The following is a 13,738-nucleotide window of genomic DNA, read 5'->3' as shown; positions in this document are numbered from 1 at the left end:
ATTATGTAATGAAATAACCTCAATGAAGATTGTCTCCTCTAGGATATGGTAACTGAGGAAAGCTTGTGGAACCTGGATTTATTCAGGGTTTGGCTGCCGAATGAGATTAAAACCTGTATTATTAGCATTTTTCCCCCGCACCCTTGCATTGGGTTGGATAAAGTCACTTGGATGGGAACTTTAACAGGATCTTTCACTATTAAGAGCGCTTATAAGCAGATTAAAGGAAACTTGTGGAATTTGAGAGATGAAATTTGGAATATAATGTGAAAGTATCAAGGGCTGCAAAGGGTTTGAATGTTTATTTGGTTAACGTTTACTCGTGCAAGTGGGGAGGCTTAAGCACGGTTTAACAAATGATGATCATTGCATGATTTGTGGAGCAGTTTCAAGGATACCATCCATGCCATCGGAGATTGTAGGGCAGCAAAAGAGGTCTGGTCGCTTATTGTTCCAACAGATAAGCAAGATTGGTTTTTTTCTAGGACTCTGCAGGAGTGGCTTATGTCTTATTTGCAAAATAACCAAAAATTCGAGACCAATGAGGTAGTTTGGTCAACTTTGTTCGGACTTATCATGTGACGCATTTGTAAGAATAGTAATATTATTATTTTTCAGGGAGTGCCATAGAACATTGAAGAGGTCATCAAAGTTTTGTACAATTGGACAAAACAATATGTTTCCATGCCCAGAGGAAATTCTAATGTGAAACAAAAAGAGCAGAGACTATCTTGACAGACAGTTGGATGAAACTAAGAACTGATGGTTCTGTCAAAACAAATTCAAGCCATGATGCTGCAAAATGGATTTTGAAAGACAACCGCGGAGAATGGATCATTGGGTTTTATCGGCAGCTAGGGAAATATTCAATACTTGATGCTGAATTATGTGGTATCTTGTATGACTTATCACTGATGCAGAGAAAACAAGGCATTGAAGTGTTGATATGAACTAATAGCTTGGAGGCTATTGAAGCAATCCAACTTCCAGAATCAATTCCCTCAAGGTCAACTATAGTCAGTCACATTCACCATCTTTGGGAACTTGAATACATCCCTAAAGAAGAAATCGCTAAAGCAGATTGAATAGCTAAAATAACCTTTAATAGGGAACAAGGGTTAGATGTGTTTACAAATAATCCCTTTAATATAACTTTAACTAGTTATATCTTTTTTTTTCTGTCACTAAAAAGAAAAAAAAAGGATAAAACAAATATAAACAAATCTTTCATTTTTAATCTCGTTAATTATTTTCTTTTTTGAAAGAAATATAATTAATTCTTATAATTACGAAAATTTGGGCTATTTACCGAAGTAACGAATCATTCACGCGAAGCAAACAAGCTAACTGCACAACTGTTCTCACCCAAAGGCAAACAAGCTACTCACTCTCACATAGCAAAATTATGAAGAGAATGCAAAATAAATACACCCATTTCATATTCAGATATCCAAGAAAGAAAATAAAATTCACACACTTAGAGGACTGGAAGCAAAATATGCTTTTGCTCCACAATCCAATTCACACGTATTTGGATTTTTATCACACACACACACACACATATATATATATTTGTATGATTGATTTAGTTATTTCCATAGCTTTACAGAGCTATCATGACTTGCCGAAGCAACCATTCCTGTGACAGGCGACTGTGCCAATGCTGAAATTATATTCTCGTGAGCTGAAATTGTCATGCTTTTATTCTCAGCCATGTTCCACAGCTCCAATGACTGCATGCACCAGCACCCCCATCGTAAAAACAAACACAATTACATTTATTAGCTGCAAATGTTGAAAGAATTTCTCTATGCACATGAAAGCAACATCGTGTTTTTGCCCACGCAACTAAGAGGTGCGGTTGCTTTGGGGTAAATATTGGATATCTATATACGGTATATATGATCAGATTTTCTTTAAGTACTTTTATATATTTGGAGGATCATACCCCATACCTATGCATGGTCAAATGTGTTGGACCATATAAATACAATAAATACTAATTTTACATCCTCAAATATCTAGATGTAGCTATGTTGATTTGAATTATAAAAAATAAACACTAGTTTTTCATCCTAAAATATAGGGAGGTAATGTTTGATCTGAACCAAGGCATCCCGTAAATAAAACTCTGTAAATGGAAAAATAAACCATAAATAGAGAACAAAGACTTACTGAAATTCCTCCGATCACCAAAAGAGTGGAATAATTTGGATGAAAGACACACGAGTGGAACTGGTTCCCACCAGAACCGAGTTCTTGAATGCACTCCCCTGTCACCAATGACCATATTTTTACCAAGTTGTGACTGACAGATGCTAAATACTCTCCGTTTGCATCCCAGCATATATAGTTCACAATTTCTGAATGCCCCTGTTAGAAAAGGGAAAGAGGAAAAAAGACATGCATTAGCTACTATTAATTACGATGAAACCTTTGCTTTAGTCTTCAATATGGCATAAATATTTCAAGAATGGAAGATCTGGTGACAATAATACACAAGCCATACCTGAAATGTTAATGTTTGTCTATCAGTTTCTACATCAAAGATGGACACTACTTTATCTGATGCTGCTGCCAGAAAATGTCCAATTCTTGGTTGGAACCTTACTTGGGCCATACCTCCCTGCATCAGGAATTAACGGTAAATGCCGGAAAAAAAACAAACTAAATCTATAAATGTAATGCACCATAACTTTCAGAAATCTTGAAGAGGTTAGACAGGAAAAGAAGAGTCGCCAACCTTGGATATCCGGGTGCATGAGAATGTATTAAGATTAAAATAGCGAATTTCATTGTCATTATCACAAAAGCAGAACAAGTCCGTCTTTTTGGGGTGGAAATCAAGGGACATCACAGGTGAAGGATGGCTATTGTATGCTTTCACGCAATAGCCTGGCTGTAACAATGAACTTAGCTTGTTAACCACAGTAGCATAGAAATATTTATCATGCATGCTTCCTAAATGTCTACAATACCAGAAAACTGTCAGCAAAGAGAGTATAGAATAGCTAAAGTCATAACCAGAGATATCCGCAAAACTTTTACAAAGATCCAAGTTGTAAGAAGAAGAAGATGATTACATTGGCTGCATCCCATAACCGCACAGATTTATCAAAAGAAGCTGTTGCCAACTGAGATGAATTTGGTCTAAAACGAACATCTGTAACAACCAATTTGTGTTCTTCTGGAGTACTCTCTGTTTTCAGGTTATCCATATTCCAAAGAACCACCTAATGAAAGAAATGCAAGCCACTATGTCATCTTTCTGAAAAGAAATTATGCCGTAAACCTTGGTTTCCTATACATAGTAAAATAATTAACCAGATAGAAGTCATTGCCAGGCCAACTTAAAAGGACTCTACAAGAACAATAAAGGTTCTATCACTCAACTCTATTTTCAAGTAACATTCTGTTTATGAAATTTTTTTGTCACAACGGCTAATCATGTATTTTCAATCTCTTTCCCTAGTAACCTTAAAATTGTTTCAATTTAAACCTGCCTGAACATGATCAAATCTGTTTCCACTGTTTTCGCATTGACTGAATTTCCAAACAATATATAGAGGAGAAAGGTGTAATTCTGATTCGTTTTTCACTTGAAGGAAGTTAAATTTATAAAATTTAATGCCATGGGGAAGGAATTGGAAAGATGGAATGATGTAAACAAATACCTTCTTGTCATGCCCAGCACTAGCCAGCACCTTCCCATCAGAAGAAAAATGACAGCAAGTAACTTCGCTATTTCTGGTCTGTATACAACCAACCTCAGCAAAAGTGAAGCCTGGAATAGACAAATTGAAGTCAGCATGTTTTTTTTTTAGAAAAAAAAAGCATCAAAAGGTAAAGGTAAAAGATATATTACGGTTACCTTTAGCAGACTCCTTTGGGTGCTCAGGAGGACACTGTTTAATGGTACCATAAATGTCCCTTGAGTCACTTTCATGTGAAAGTAGTGACTCCATATTTTCATCCAGAGGATCAAACCTATCCATGTCTTCCTGCACAAAGTAATGATGCTATTAGAATTTAGAAGTAGTTTCCGCATTTTTTAACTTGAACGCTAAAGGAGAGATTAAAAAGTACATATCGACACAACTATTAGCTCAACCTAACAAACAAGTCTATCACTTGTATCCTTTCACTAGCCAACAAGATTCTGATGTCTGAGCTGAAAGATAAAATAATCACTCGGAGTTAGGTTAAATGTTATATCATATATGGCTAGAATAAATATAAATAATATCCTAGGTGAAGCATATGCTTTTGTGTGTAATGAAACTAGAGTGGGTTTGTAGTATGCTTGAGTTTGAAAGCTATTTTGAAGTCTGAAAATGGCATACCAACAGATTGGAAGATGATGTAAGACCCGCAGTTGCATCTGCACCATACATCATGCTTTTAGAAACACTATTAACATGCTGCAAACTGGTTGCAGAAGTTATTGCATCACCAGGTGTGTGAGTTGACGGTGGTGAACTTGGTGAAGGGCCAACTGTGTTTCCTGTGCCAGTACTGTTAGCTGCTCCAGAAGCAGAGTGTTGTTTCCTTTTTCTGTTATTCTGCAATGTAATGAGCAGTTACAGAATGTGAATTAGTTCAAACAGAAGTGGAAATTTCTAAGAAAATTCCATTTATAAAATCGTATTTTAATTTGGAGTAATAATGTAGTTGGTAAAAGAATATTTTTCTTGTAAAGTAGCTCACAGTTCAGCTCATGAATGAGATCCTTCAATTAATTCTCATTGAAGTACAACCTGTTGCAGTTGCTGTGATGGCTGCTGCTGCTGCTGTTGCAATTGGTCCTGTTGTTGTGAGGAAGAATGTGACAGTTGACCCATCTTCATCTGTTAAGCACCCGCACGACTACTTAGACACAAAGCATTTGCAAATAGTACATATTAACAGATATGGAACACCACTGAACATCAAATAAAAAGCAAAGCCAGCAAAGAGGGTTATAAAAGTCAATGTAACCCGATAAGAGCAGCATCTACTAAAAGCACATCATTGTATCCCAAGTTACAGCTGCTGCCCTCGCAAAGAACTTAAAGGTATGGAACATGCATGTGGTCCTTATTACATCTTTATTAATTAAAGGCATAATGACTTATTTGGCCCTTCAATTTTACAAAAAAAATCATTTTAGCCTCCATTTAACTTTTCATCTTTTTTGGCCTTTAAACTTGTGTTTTTGTCAAATCACCCTCCAAGTGGATGGAAAAGTTAACATTTTTTAACTTAGTTGATGTGGCATACTCGTGGATGACACATCAACATTTAAATGACTTCTAAAAATTTTAAGAATAAAAAATATTTTTAAAAATTAAAATCATTAAATTTATTAAAAAAGTATAAAAATATAAAAATATTTTTAAATTTTAAAAAATTAATTAAATGATGTTGTGTCATCTACACGACATTCTACATGTATGCCATATCAGTAAAATTAACAAATATTAACTTTTCTCTCCATTTTGGGTGATTTGACAACAAATGCAAGTTCAAGAGCTAGGGAAAAATTAGATGGAGGGCTTAAATGATTTTTTTGCAAAGTTGGAGAGCCAAAAAAGCCATTATGCTTTAATTAAAAAAAGAAATCCTTCAAATAATATGAGATAGCTTCGCTATTTCTAGAAATTATATTCTGTTTAGTAGTTATATTTTTGTGAATACAAATAAGAAAGAAAATGTAAAGTGATAGAAATATAAAAGATCTAACCTTTGGAGAACTTGATGGCACCGGGGAGCATATGGATCCGTTGTTTCTAATAGACTGACCAACTTTTGCATTCACGAAGGTTGTTGAGTTTCCAAGGTTGCCTTGTAACTGAGCTTGTGCCAAAACGTGCTGTTGTTGTGACGTCAAAACGAATTGATTTTGAGTCTGCAGATTGGGTTTTTGCATCTGCACGCCCAAACTTGGCCGTAACTGATCTATGCCTTGTGCGGAAAAATCCAACATCTTGATTCGCATTTAAACCCCCCAAAAAAAAAAAAACAGGGACAGGAAAAGGTGAGTGAAAGTGTGAAACTTACAGTCAGAGGCCAACCCCTTAATGGAAGACCAGGTACACCCTGATTTAATACTGAGGGCACAAATTTGAGATAAATAGGTCAAAATAAGGAAAAAGTGGTATAAAACGCTCAAGAAAATCAAACTTTAAGTACTACTAAAAAGGAATTGCTTCAATGTCCATGCAGAGTATCTCAGCTTTATATAAATACTAGACACATATTCTGTGTCAAATTTGCAGCAATTTTCACTGTTATCTTAATCTTATTAACTAAAGTTTCTTGAATACCCGATAGCGATTGTAGAATCTTCATCACAGGCTAAGCTATACTAGCCTTCATATTATATAGATATATAGCTTCCCAACACTCAATGCCAGCATTACTGGTCTAACATTTGTGATTGCAATTACTGTCCTTTTCCAGATTAAATAATTAATGTAATACTTAATAAATTCCCAGAGAATAAAACTTTACCCAAATTTGCTGCTTGTAAAAAAATTTAACATCCAACTGATATGTACCATGCAATGAACACTAGTAAAACGTACTATCAGAATACATGTGATTAATGTAGATGTAATATATTGCCAAAATTGTTTCAGTGGGAAAGTTGGGCATAATTACCAGCACCACCTAGTCCTGATTTAGGCTGTAAAATTGCCTGACCATAGATGGATGAGGGATCCATAGGTAAACTTTTCGGGTTTCCACCCAAACTAACTTCAGTTTTGATATCCTAGAAGTAGAAATACATAAATTGTGCAATTCAATATAGAGGAAGAAATCAGAAAAAAAGAAGCAAGGGAAGTAAAAGATAAGACAGATAACATTAAATTGCAAAGCAGAGATTATTTGAGCAATACGGTTGTCAATGGCGTTCGTGACTGGATTTGTTGCAAAGCAGCTGACATATTTCCAGGACTACCTTGCAAAAGCTGGCTGAGTAAACAAAATAACGAGGAAAAAGAATGAGAGACTCAGTCCTTTAGAGCATTAAGAAAACTAGGAAACAAAGTGCACATAAGGATTAATTGATCATACACTTGATTATTGGTCTGCGTTTTCAGAAGAGCCATCCGATTGGCATCAATCAGTGCTGATGATGTCTCTGAATCCGCAGAATGAGGGTGTTTCACACGTTCTTCATACATTTTCATGGCCAACACACTAGCTGATGGCTGTCCAATCATTCCTTCAGAGTTAATCGTATTTACAGAACCACCAAGAGCAGGATGACTGGGATCCCTTCGTTGCAACTGCGCATTTCGGTGCTGCATTAGTTGCAACTGCTGCATTTGTAATTGCTGTTGTTCCCTTGCTTTAAGTTGCTGAGACTGTTTTTCCAGATCACAAACACATGACATTATGTCTAAAAGAAATTGAGCAGCGAGTTAATGAGCAGAATATTTTATATAACAAAACAGAGGCACCTCTATATAAGCTGCAGCAGCCTCAGAATGTTTCTCGTTTGTCCTAGCAATAAATATGTCCCAGAAGACAGACCACCACTCGAACAGAAACCCTCCAGGAGCATCGATTGCTGCAGAAACAATTAACAGACAAGATAAAAGGAAAATTGATTTAGACAATTCAACAAGGTAAAGTAGCACCAAAAATACTGAGACAACTACCATATTCAAAATGGCTCGATAAGGTACACTCATCGAAGTATGTCAAAGAATCAGACCCATCAAACAATTCAGGCAATTTGGCTTAGAGCTTGCTAATTTGCTATATTATAATAACTGAAGTTGCTTGCAAATATTACCTACTGGATCTGTGGCAACCTTTCCTTCAGTCATAAAAGCTTTTGCAGAAGCATGCAACTTCCTTTTCAACAAGTAATCATGAATATAAACATCAAGCCTGTAGCGTAAAAAAAGAAAGATACTTGAAGCTACTGAAAAACAGTAAACAAGTTCAAAATCAAACAAGCTAATAATCAACAACAGCTGCAACAACAAACTTAGCAATCACTCTTACATCTTGTCAGCTTCCCAATTACTCTGCGCCATTCTCTTTTCCTGTAAAAAGGAGAAAAAAATGAACTCCACTCCAGGACTTTAGATCTTTACTTAAAACACATCTTCTATTAGAAAAAGCGAGTAAATATTAAAAAAAAGAATTTAAAAATAGAAGAGAATTCAACTTCTTTCAGCGTGAGTTCACTAAAACTGAGTTTTACATTCTCCGCTCGGTAACGACCAAAAAACCTCAAAACTTGTTTTTAATTTTTTTTCTCAGATTTCTCAGCTACCAAGCAAATCAACACTCGAAATTCAACAATGTAATTCATAATTAATCCAAGAAATAATTACCGGTGAACTGGATCAATGCTCAAACAACCTTTCAACAAGATCTTCACTTCACAAACTCTAATTCAATCTAAACAATTTAAAGAAGAAAACTCAAATTCAGCAAAAATAGTTAAGATCTTTCTCTCCTAACACTGACTGAATTTGCGGAGCTTAAAGCAATCAGAAACTGTAACCACAGATACATATACAATTATGGAGAATTTATAATTCTCTGAAGTATTTCAGCTAAAGAAAAAAATTTATTTCTTAAGAAAACTGTGAATGATTCTTTTGAGTGTAACTGAAGTAGAACAGCTCGAACTTTAACAGTAGAGAATTTGTTTTTGCAGAATCGGGAAACATATAGATATTTAGTTGAAAAAAGGGGAAAAAAAGGCTTATTCTGAAGAAACCAAGGCTGCGGTTTGTATTTAGATTCTGTTTCATTTTTATATAGAGTTTTTGGTTTGGAATTTGGTTCGGAACGGAAAGTAACCGAACTTTAGTTGGTTCGTGTGGGCCGAGGCGGTCCCGGTGGGGTTGATGCGTGTGTTATTTATCGAGCAAGTTTGGTGGTGAGAATAGGGGGTTTATGGTACACGCTCGAATTAGGGGAACGATGTGGAATTGAGTACGGGGGAAAGGTGTTGGATGTTTAAAGTGTGGCATTGAGGATGTAAATTTTGGATGGTTTGAAGGGTATTTCTGTCATAAGAGTGAAAGTCACTTAGTGCTGACTAAAGAAGTGTTGTCGCTTTGTCGGTGTTGTTAGTTACTCGACCAACACAGTTCATGTTTTCTTTCATTATTTTCTTTGGTTAAATTCCATAGTGAGTCACCAAACTTTGAAAATTTTAAAATTTTTATGGGTAAACTATCCGGTTGGGTCATCCAAATTTTAGAGCGTTTTCAGTTTAGTCACCCAACCTTTAAATCTCTTACTATTAAGGGTGAGCGTTTGATCGAATTGAGACGAATCGAGTGAAAAAATTTCAAGTTAATTGAATCCATGAGTCATATTTTATTATCCTAATTCAATTTGATTTTTTTTCGAATCAAGTCAAATGAAATGAAATTTAAGTCGAGTCCAATCGAGAAAAATTGTTCGAGTTAAATTTAAAAAATTAAACATGTCAAATAAAAATATTATTACAATATAACTAATTTCATGTTAGAGCGCATAAATTTGAAATCATATATATTTGAAAATTTTTTCAAAGCGAACAATAAAAAGATACATGAGTATGATAAATTTGAATTATTAATTAGGTCCTAAAATTATTATTTTAGAAAAATTTTAAAGTTTTAACTTTTTAATATATATTTTAGAATTTTTTTAGAATTTTTGGATATTGTAATCCTTGCTCTTTCTGTTGTTGAAACCTTTGTTTACATACCCTTGTTTTACCCTCGTTTTACTTTGTTAATTGTTGTGATAGGAATTTTGGGTTTAGCGAGATGGCCGCTGGTAAGTTTGTTAGTTTTTTACTAGTGTTATTTTTCTTTTCATGAATGATAAGTTTTCTGTTGAGTTGTTTGTTGGTGTCGATTTTGATGGTCCTAGCGTTTATGTTGAGTGAAGTTTATGCGACTAACATCTCTACGGTGATTAAGGACCCTTAGGAATTGCTGCTTTAATTGGGGGTAAGTAATCAAACATTTGTAAAGGGCTGATTTTAAGGACTAATGTTGAATGTTTAGTATGTGTGTGTGGCGAATATTGTGTTGGATTTTTCATATAATGTTGCTATTAACTCGATTTAATTTCTGTTTTAGGGTCTGGAAATGTGTCATAACGTCATATTTCAGAAATGATCAGGTGTGTAATGGAAAACTTGAAAAACAATGAACGACACGATACTGAAAAACCTACTATCGATGTCACATGGCCGTGTGCCAGACCATGTGTGTCACATAGTTTGGGTTAATTGTGTTGTGTGGGTTATACGCGCGTGTCTAAGGTCGTGTGGGCCACACGACTGCATGTTTTACATGCTTTTCATTATGATTCAGTATATCCATGCCATCTCACATTGCATGGGGTTTCGAATAATATGGAAATGAGGAAGTTCTGGCAATTTAATGATCTGCACTATCTGGTGGTTTATCCATATTTCTGTTTGGTAGCTTGTCTGCAATTATGGTGGCTCGGTTACATATGTTTGTTCTGGCAGCTTGGCTGCAATATAGTAGCTTGTCCACATATATCTGATTTGGCAGTTTTAACTGTAATATTTGGTGGCATTGACCACAATTATTCTGTTGTTGTGATTGGATGGATGAGTTTTGAGGAACTCTATTTGGTGTGAAATGGAGTTGGGTAGGATGTTTTCTGAAAAACCTGTGTTATGTTTTTTGAAAAGTACTGCATTGGCATAAGCATGCATTCTTAGTTTGGCTCAATTGATCTATATGAGATTCTTTGCTATTTTGTGATTTGATTATTGTGTTATTTATGTTCTTGGTTTGAGTTTGTTACAAACTAAGCTTTATAGCTCACCCCTTTGTTTTATCTCTGACTTTTCAGGTAACCTTTGAGTTTAGGATCGGACGACGTGCGAGAGCTTGGATTGTTTTTCTCTGTTAATTAAATATGGTGATTTACATTAGTAATATTTCTGGACTTTTGGGACTGTAATATGTTTTTGGGCTTTGTTTTGGTTTTTATTTTGTTCGTTGATATTTGATATTTTCAAACGTAAAACTGTAAAATCACACAAGATAACAAATTGGATTCCGATTTTCAAAACTAAAACTCTAAAAATTTTCCACTGCAATTAAGTGATCTCTTAAGTGTTTTCCTGTAAATAAATAGCTTTTAACGAATGTTTGCCTGGAATGAGTTTGCCAAAATTAATGCTTTCAAAATACACGATTTTGAATTCAAATTCTAGGCTTGAAATAGGTGTTTTCGGACTAAAGTTTTCCAAAATGTATGTGAGAGTTTTGCCAAATTTTGTGCTTTTGAAACACACACTAAGTTTGATTTAATCAAAAGTTCTTTAATGAGCTGATGTAATCTCTCCAGACTGAGCCATAACGTCTAGACTGAGTTTGGAGTGTTACATTTAGTGGTATCAAAGTCAGGTTGCAAAACTAGGGCTGTGGTTTTTGGGTTTAAAATTCTATGCATAATGTGTTTTGAAATTTTTGACTTCTAAAAATATTTTTGGAAAACTTATGTGGGCAAATTTGTACAAAAATTTAGGTAAGATTCTGGAAATGTGAATCCGAACCTCCAACACCGACATAAGTAAGTATGTGTACTTTAGCTCTTTACTTTAGTTACTTCTATTTTAGTGCTTCAGTAAAACTTTTGGATTTAGAGTCTTTAAAATAAGACATCTCTACCTCAAGTATATTTGCTAAACTGTAGACTTAGTGTTTAAAGATAACCTAAGCTAAACTTTAGACTTTTAAATTGTAGATAAGTTAAATGTATTCGCGCGATATATGTAACATAGTATATGATGATGCGGCGAATTTTCGACAAAAATAGTCTAAATTCCTAATTTTCAACAAACATTGTCTAAATCCCTATTTTGTTTTAAATTTTACATATTCCCTAATTTTCCCCATATAAACCATTAGATAAACTTATTATGATGAATATTCTCGTTGTCAACACACAAAACGTTTGGAGATTTTTTTTAAATATAGTATATTGATAGGTGGATAAATTTATTTATTTTTAAAAAAAATATAGGCTAGAATTTATTAATAAATAAAACAAAGCCCAAGACCAATTCATTAGGCAATACAACAGTTACAAATATGAAATAATTATCTAGCCAAAATGAACTATCATGCTCTAGAAGTATCTAAGGCATCCAACCAGACCTCAACTGACTATAGTTCCTGAAAAAATCTTAAATTTTCTTCCTTCTTCAATTTCATTGCCTTCTCCGATGCCTCCTTCCACCTCTAACCTTTCCACCAGAAGCAGCTTAATCCGATGTTCTCACCCACCTTCGATCATTTTCCAACACCAACACAACATATTTAGGCACTTCATTCTACAGGTAAAGTTGTTCTCCTTTCTTCAACCTTTCTGTTGCTAAAGAATGGGATACCCTATTAGCCATTCTTGGAGTATGTTTAAACCAACAACTTTGAAAACCCATTCTCAATTGTTAGGCATCCTTGATGTAGGCACTGATTTCCAATCAATCCACCTCAGTACTTTGAATATTCTTAACCACTGATAGTCCATCACCTTTTGTAACACCCCACACCTGGCCTAAACGTTATGGCTAGATCATGAGGTATTACCCTTCACATTTGAAAACCCAAATCAAAATCTAACTTTGGAAATCATGTGATTTGAAAAATATTAATTTTAGAAAATCTCATATTTGAAAACACTTGTTTTACAGTAAAATTACTTAATCACTACTTAGTATAGCAATGGAAATTTTCAGAGTTCTAATGTTGAAAATTGACTTCTAATTTGATAATTCATACGATTTTGCAGTTTACGTTAAAAATACCAAAATTCGGAAAAATAAACAAAAACCATAAAGCAAAATCCAAAAACAGATTTACAGTCCAAAAAGTCCAGAATAGTTTAAAAACGTGCACCATCATATTTAATTAATTGAGAAACCAATCTGAGCTCCTGCACGTCGTTCGGTCCTAAGTTTGCTGATTACCTAAGAAGTCAGAAAAATTGGGTAAACTTACAAGCTCAGTGTGTAACTTAGCCTATACAAACAGAACAGATAGCAAATTCATATAAAGATTAGAAATCAAACATAATACACAACATGGCATACTATACGATGCAACATGATAATCAGATTAGATACGGATGACATGGCATATCATGTGATACAATACTTATTACAGAATAGATACAAATCCTACCCCATCCGCTACACACCAACTCTGTCCATCCCTATACACCAAATAGGGTAACAAATACTCATCCAACCCCACACCTATAAGTGAGCGTATGTCACTTTCTAGAATAGTGCAATCAAGCTGCTAGAAATAATGCAGTAATCTGCCAGAACCAGATAATGTGGTCAAGTCATCAGAGTTGCAGTCAAACTGTCAAAACATATATGTGGTTACTGAGGCTTTTGCTTCTATTTAATATATAATGACTGAAGCTAACTTTGGTTGGGTAATCCGATCATTTCATCGATGGTTGGCAAGTATGATGGTCTTAATGATGATCCTGCACGTATTTCGTGTCTATCTCACTGGTGGTTTTAAAAAACCTCGCGAATTAACTTAGGTTACAGACGTGGTTCTAGCTGTGTTGACTGCATCTTTTGGTATAATAGGTTATTCCTTACCTCGGGACGAAATTGGCTATTAGGCAGTCAAAATCGTAACATGCATTCCGAAAGCTGTTCCGGTAATAGGATAGCCTTTGGTAGAGTTATTATGTGGAAATGCTAGTGTGGGACAATCCA

At 34.8% G+C, this 13,738-nt stretch overlaps 1 protein-coding gene across 1 annotated transcript; it reads right to left on the bottom strand.

Moving 5' to 3' along the window:
- Positions 1–1,358: 1,358 nt before the first annotated feature.
- LOC108457107 (transcriptional corepressor LEUNIG_HOMOLOG-like) lies at positions 1,359–9,016 on the bottom strand. The gene is made up of 18 exons (XM_053030687.1): positions 8,337–9,016; positions 8,002–8,042; positions 7,787–7,884; positions 7,449–7,558; positions 7,060–7,352; positions 6,882–6,957; positions 6,643–6,754; positions 6,040–6,089; positions 5,723–5,908; positions 4,758–4,847; positions 4,344–4,562; positions 3,872–4,001; positions 3,675–3,784; positions 3,084–3,233; positions 2,744–2,899; positions 2,510–2,626; positions 2,176–2,373; positions 1,359–1,733 (listed from the first exon to the last, which is right to left on the bottom strand). Exons 2-18 carry the CDS (start codon positions 8,031–8,033, stop codon positions 1,590–1,592), a joined length of 2,271 nt encoding a protein of 756 aa, XP_052886647.1. The 5' UTR covers positions 8,034–8,042; positions 8,337–9,016; the 3' UTR covers positions 1,359–1,589.
- Positions 9,017–13,738: the final 4,722 nt, after the last annotated feature.

Source organism: Gossypium arboreum, chromosome 7, assembly GCF_025698485.1.
Source record: "Gossypium arboreum isolate Shixiya-1 chromosome 7, ASM2569848v2, whole genome shotgun sequence".
NCBI classification, from domain to species: domain Eukaryota; kingdom Viridiplantae; phylum Streptophyta; class Magnoliopsida; order Malvales; family Malvaceae; genus Gossypium; species Gossypium arboreum.
The sequence above is the reverse complement of the archived record's forward strand: the minus strand, read 5'-3'. Positions and strand labels throughout refer to the sequence as shown.

What these genes read in the sequence shown, in the direction of transcription:
- LOC108457107 (XM_053030687.1), bottom strand. Translation starts at nt 8,033, where the DNA reads ATGGCGCAGAGTAATTGGGAAGCTGACAAGAT. An exon ending in GGTTATGGGATGCAGCCAAT is followed by an intron (nt 2,900 to 3,083) that starts GTAATCATCTTC and finishes TCATTGTTACAG; the next exon opens with CCAGGCTATTGCGTGAAAGC. An exon ending in CATGCACCCGGATATCCAAG is followed by an intron (nt 2,627 to 2,743) that starts GTTGGCGACTCT and finishes TTCCTGATGCAG; the next exon opens with GGAGGTATGGCCCAAGTAAG.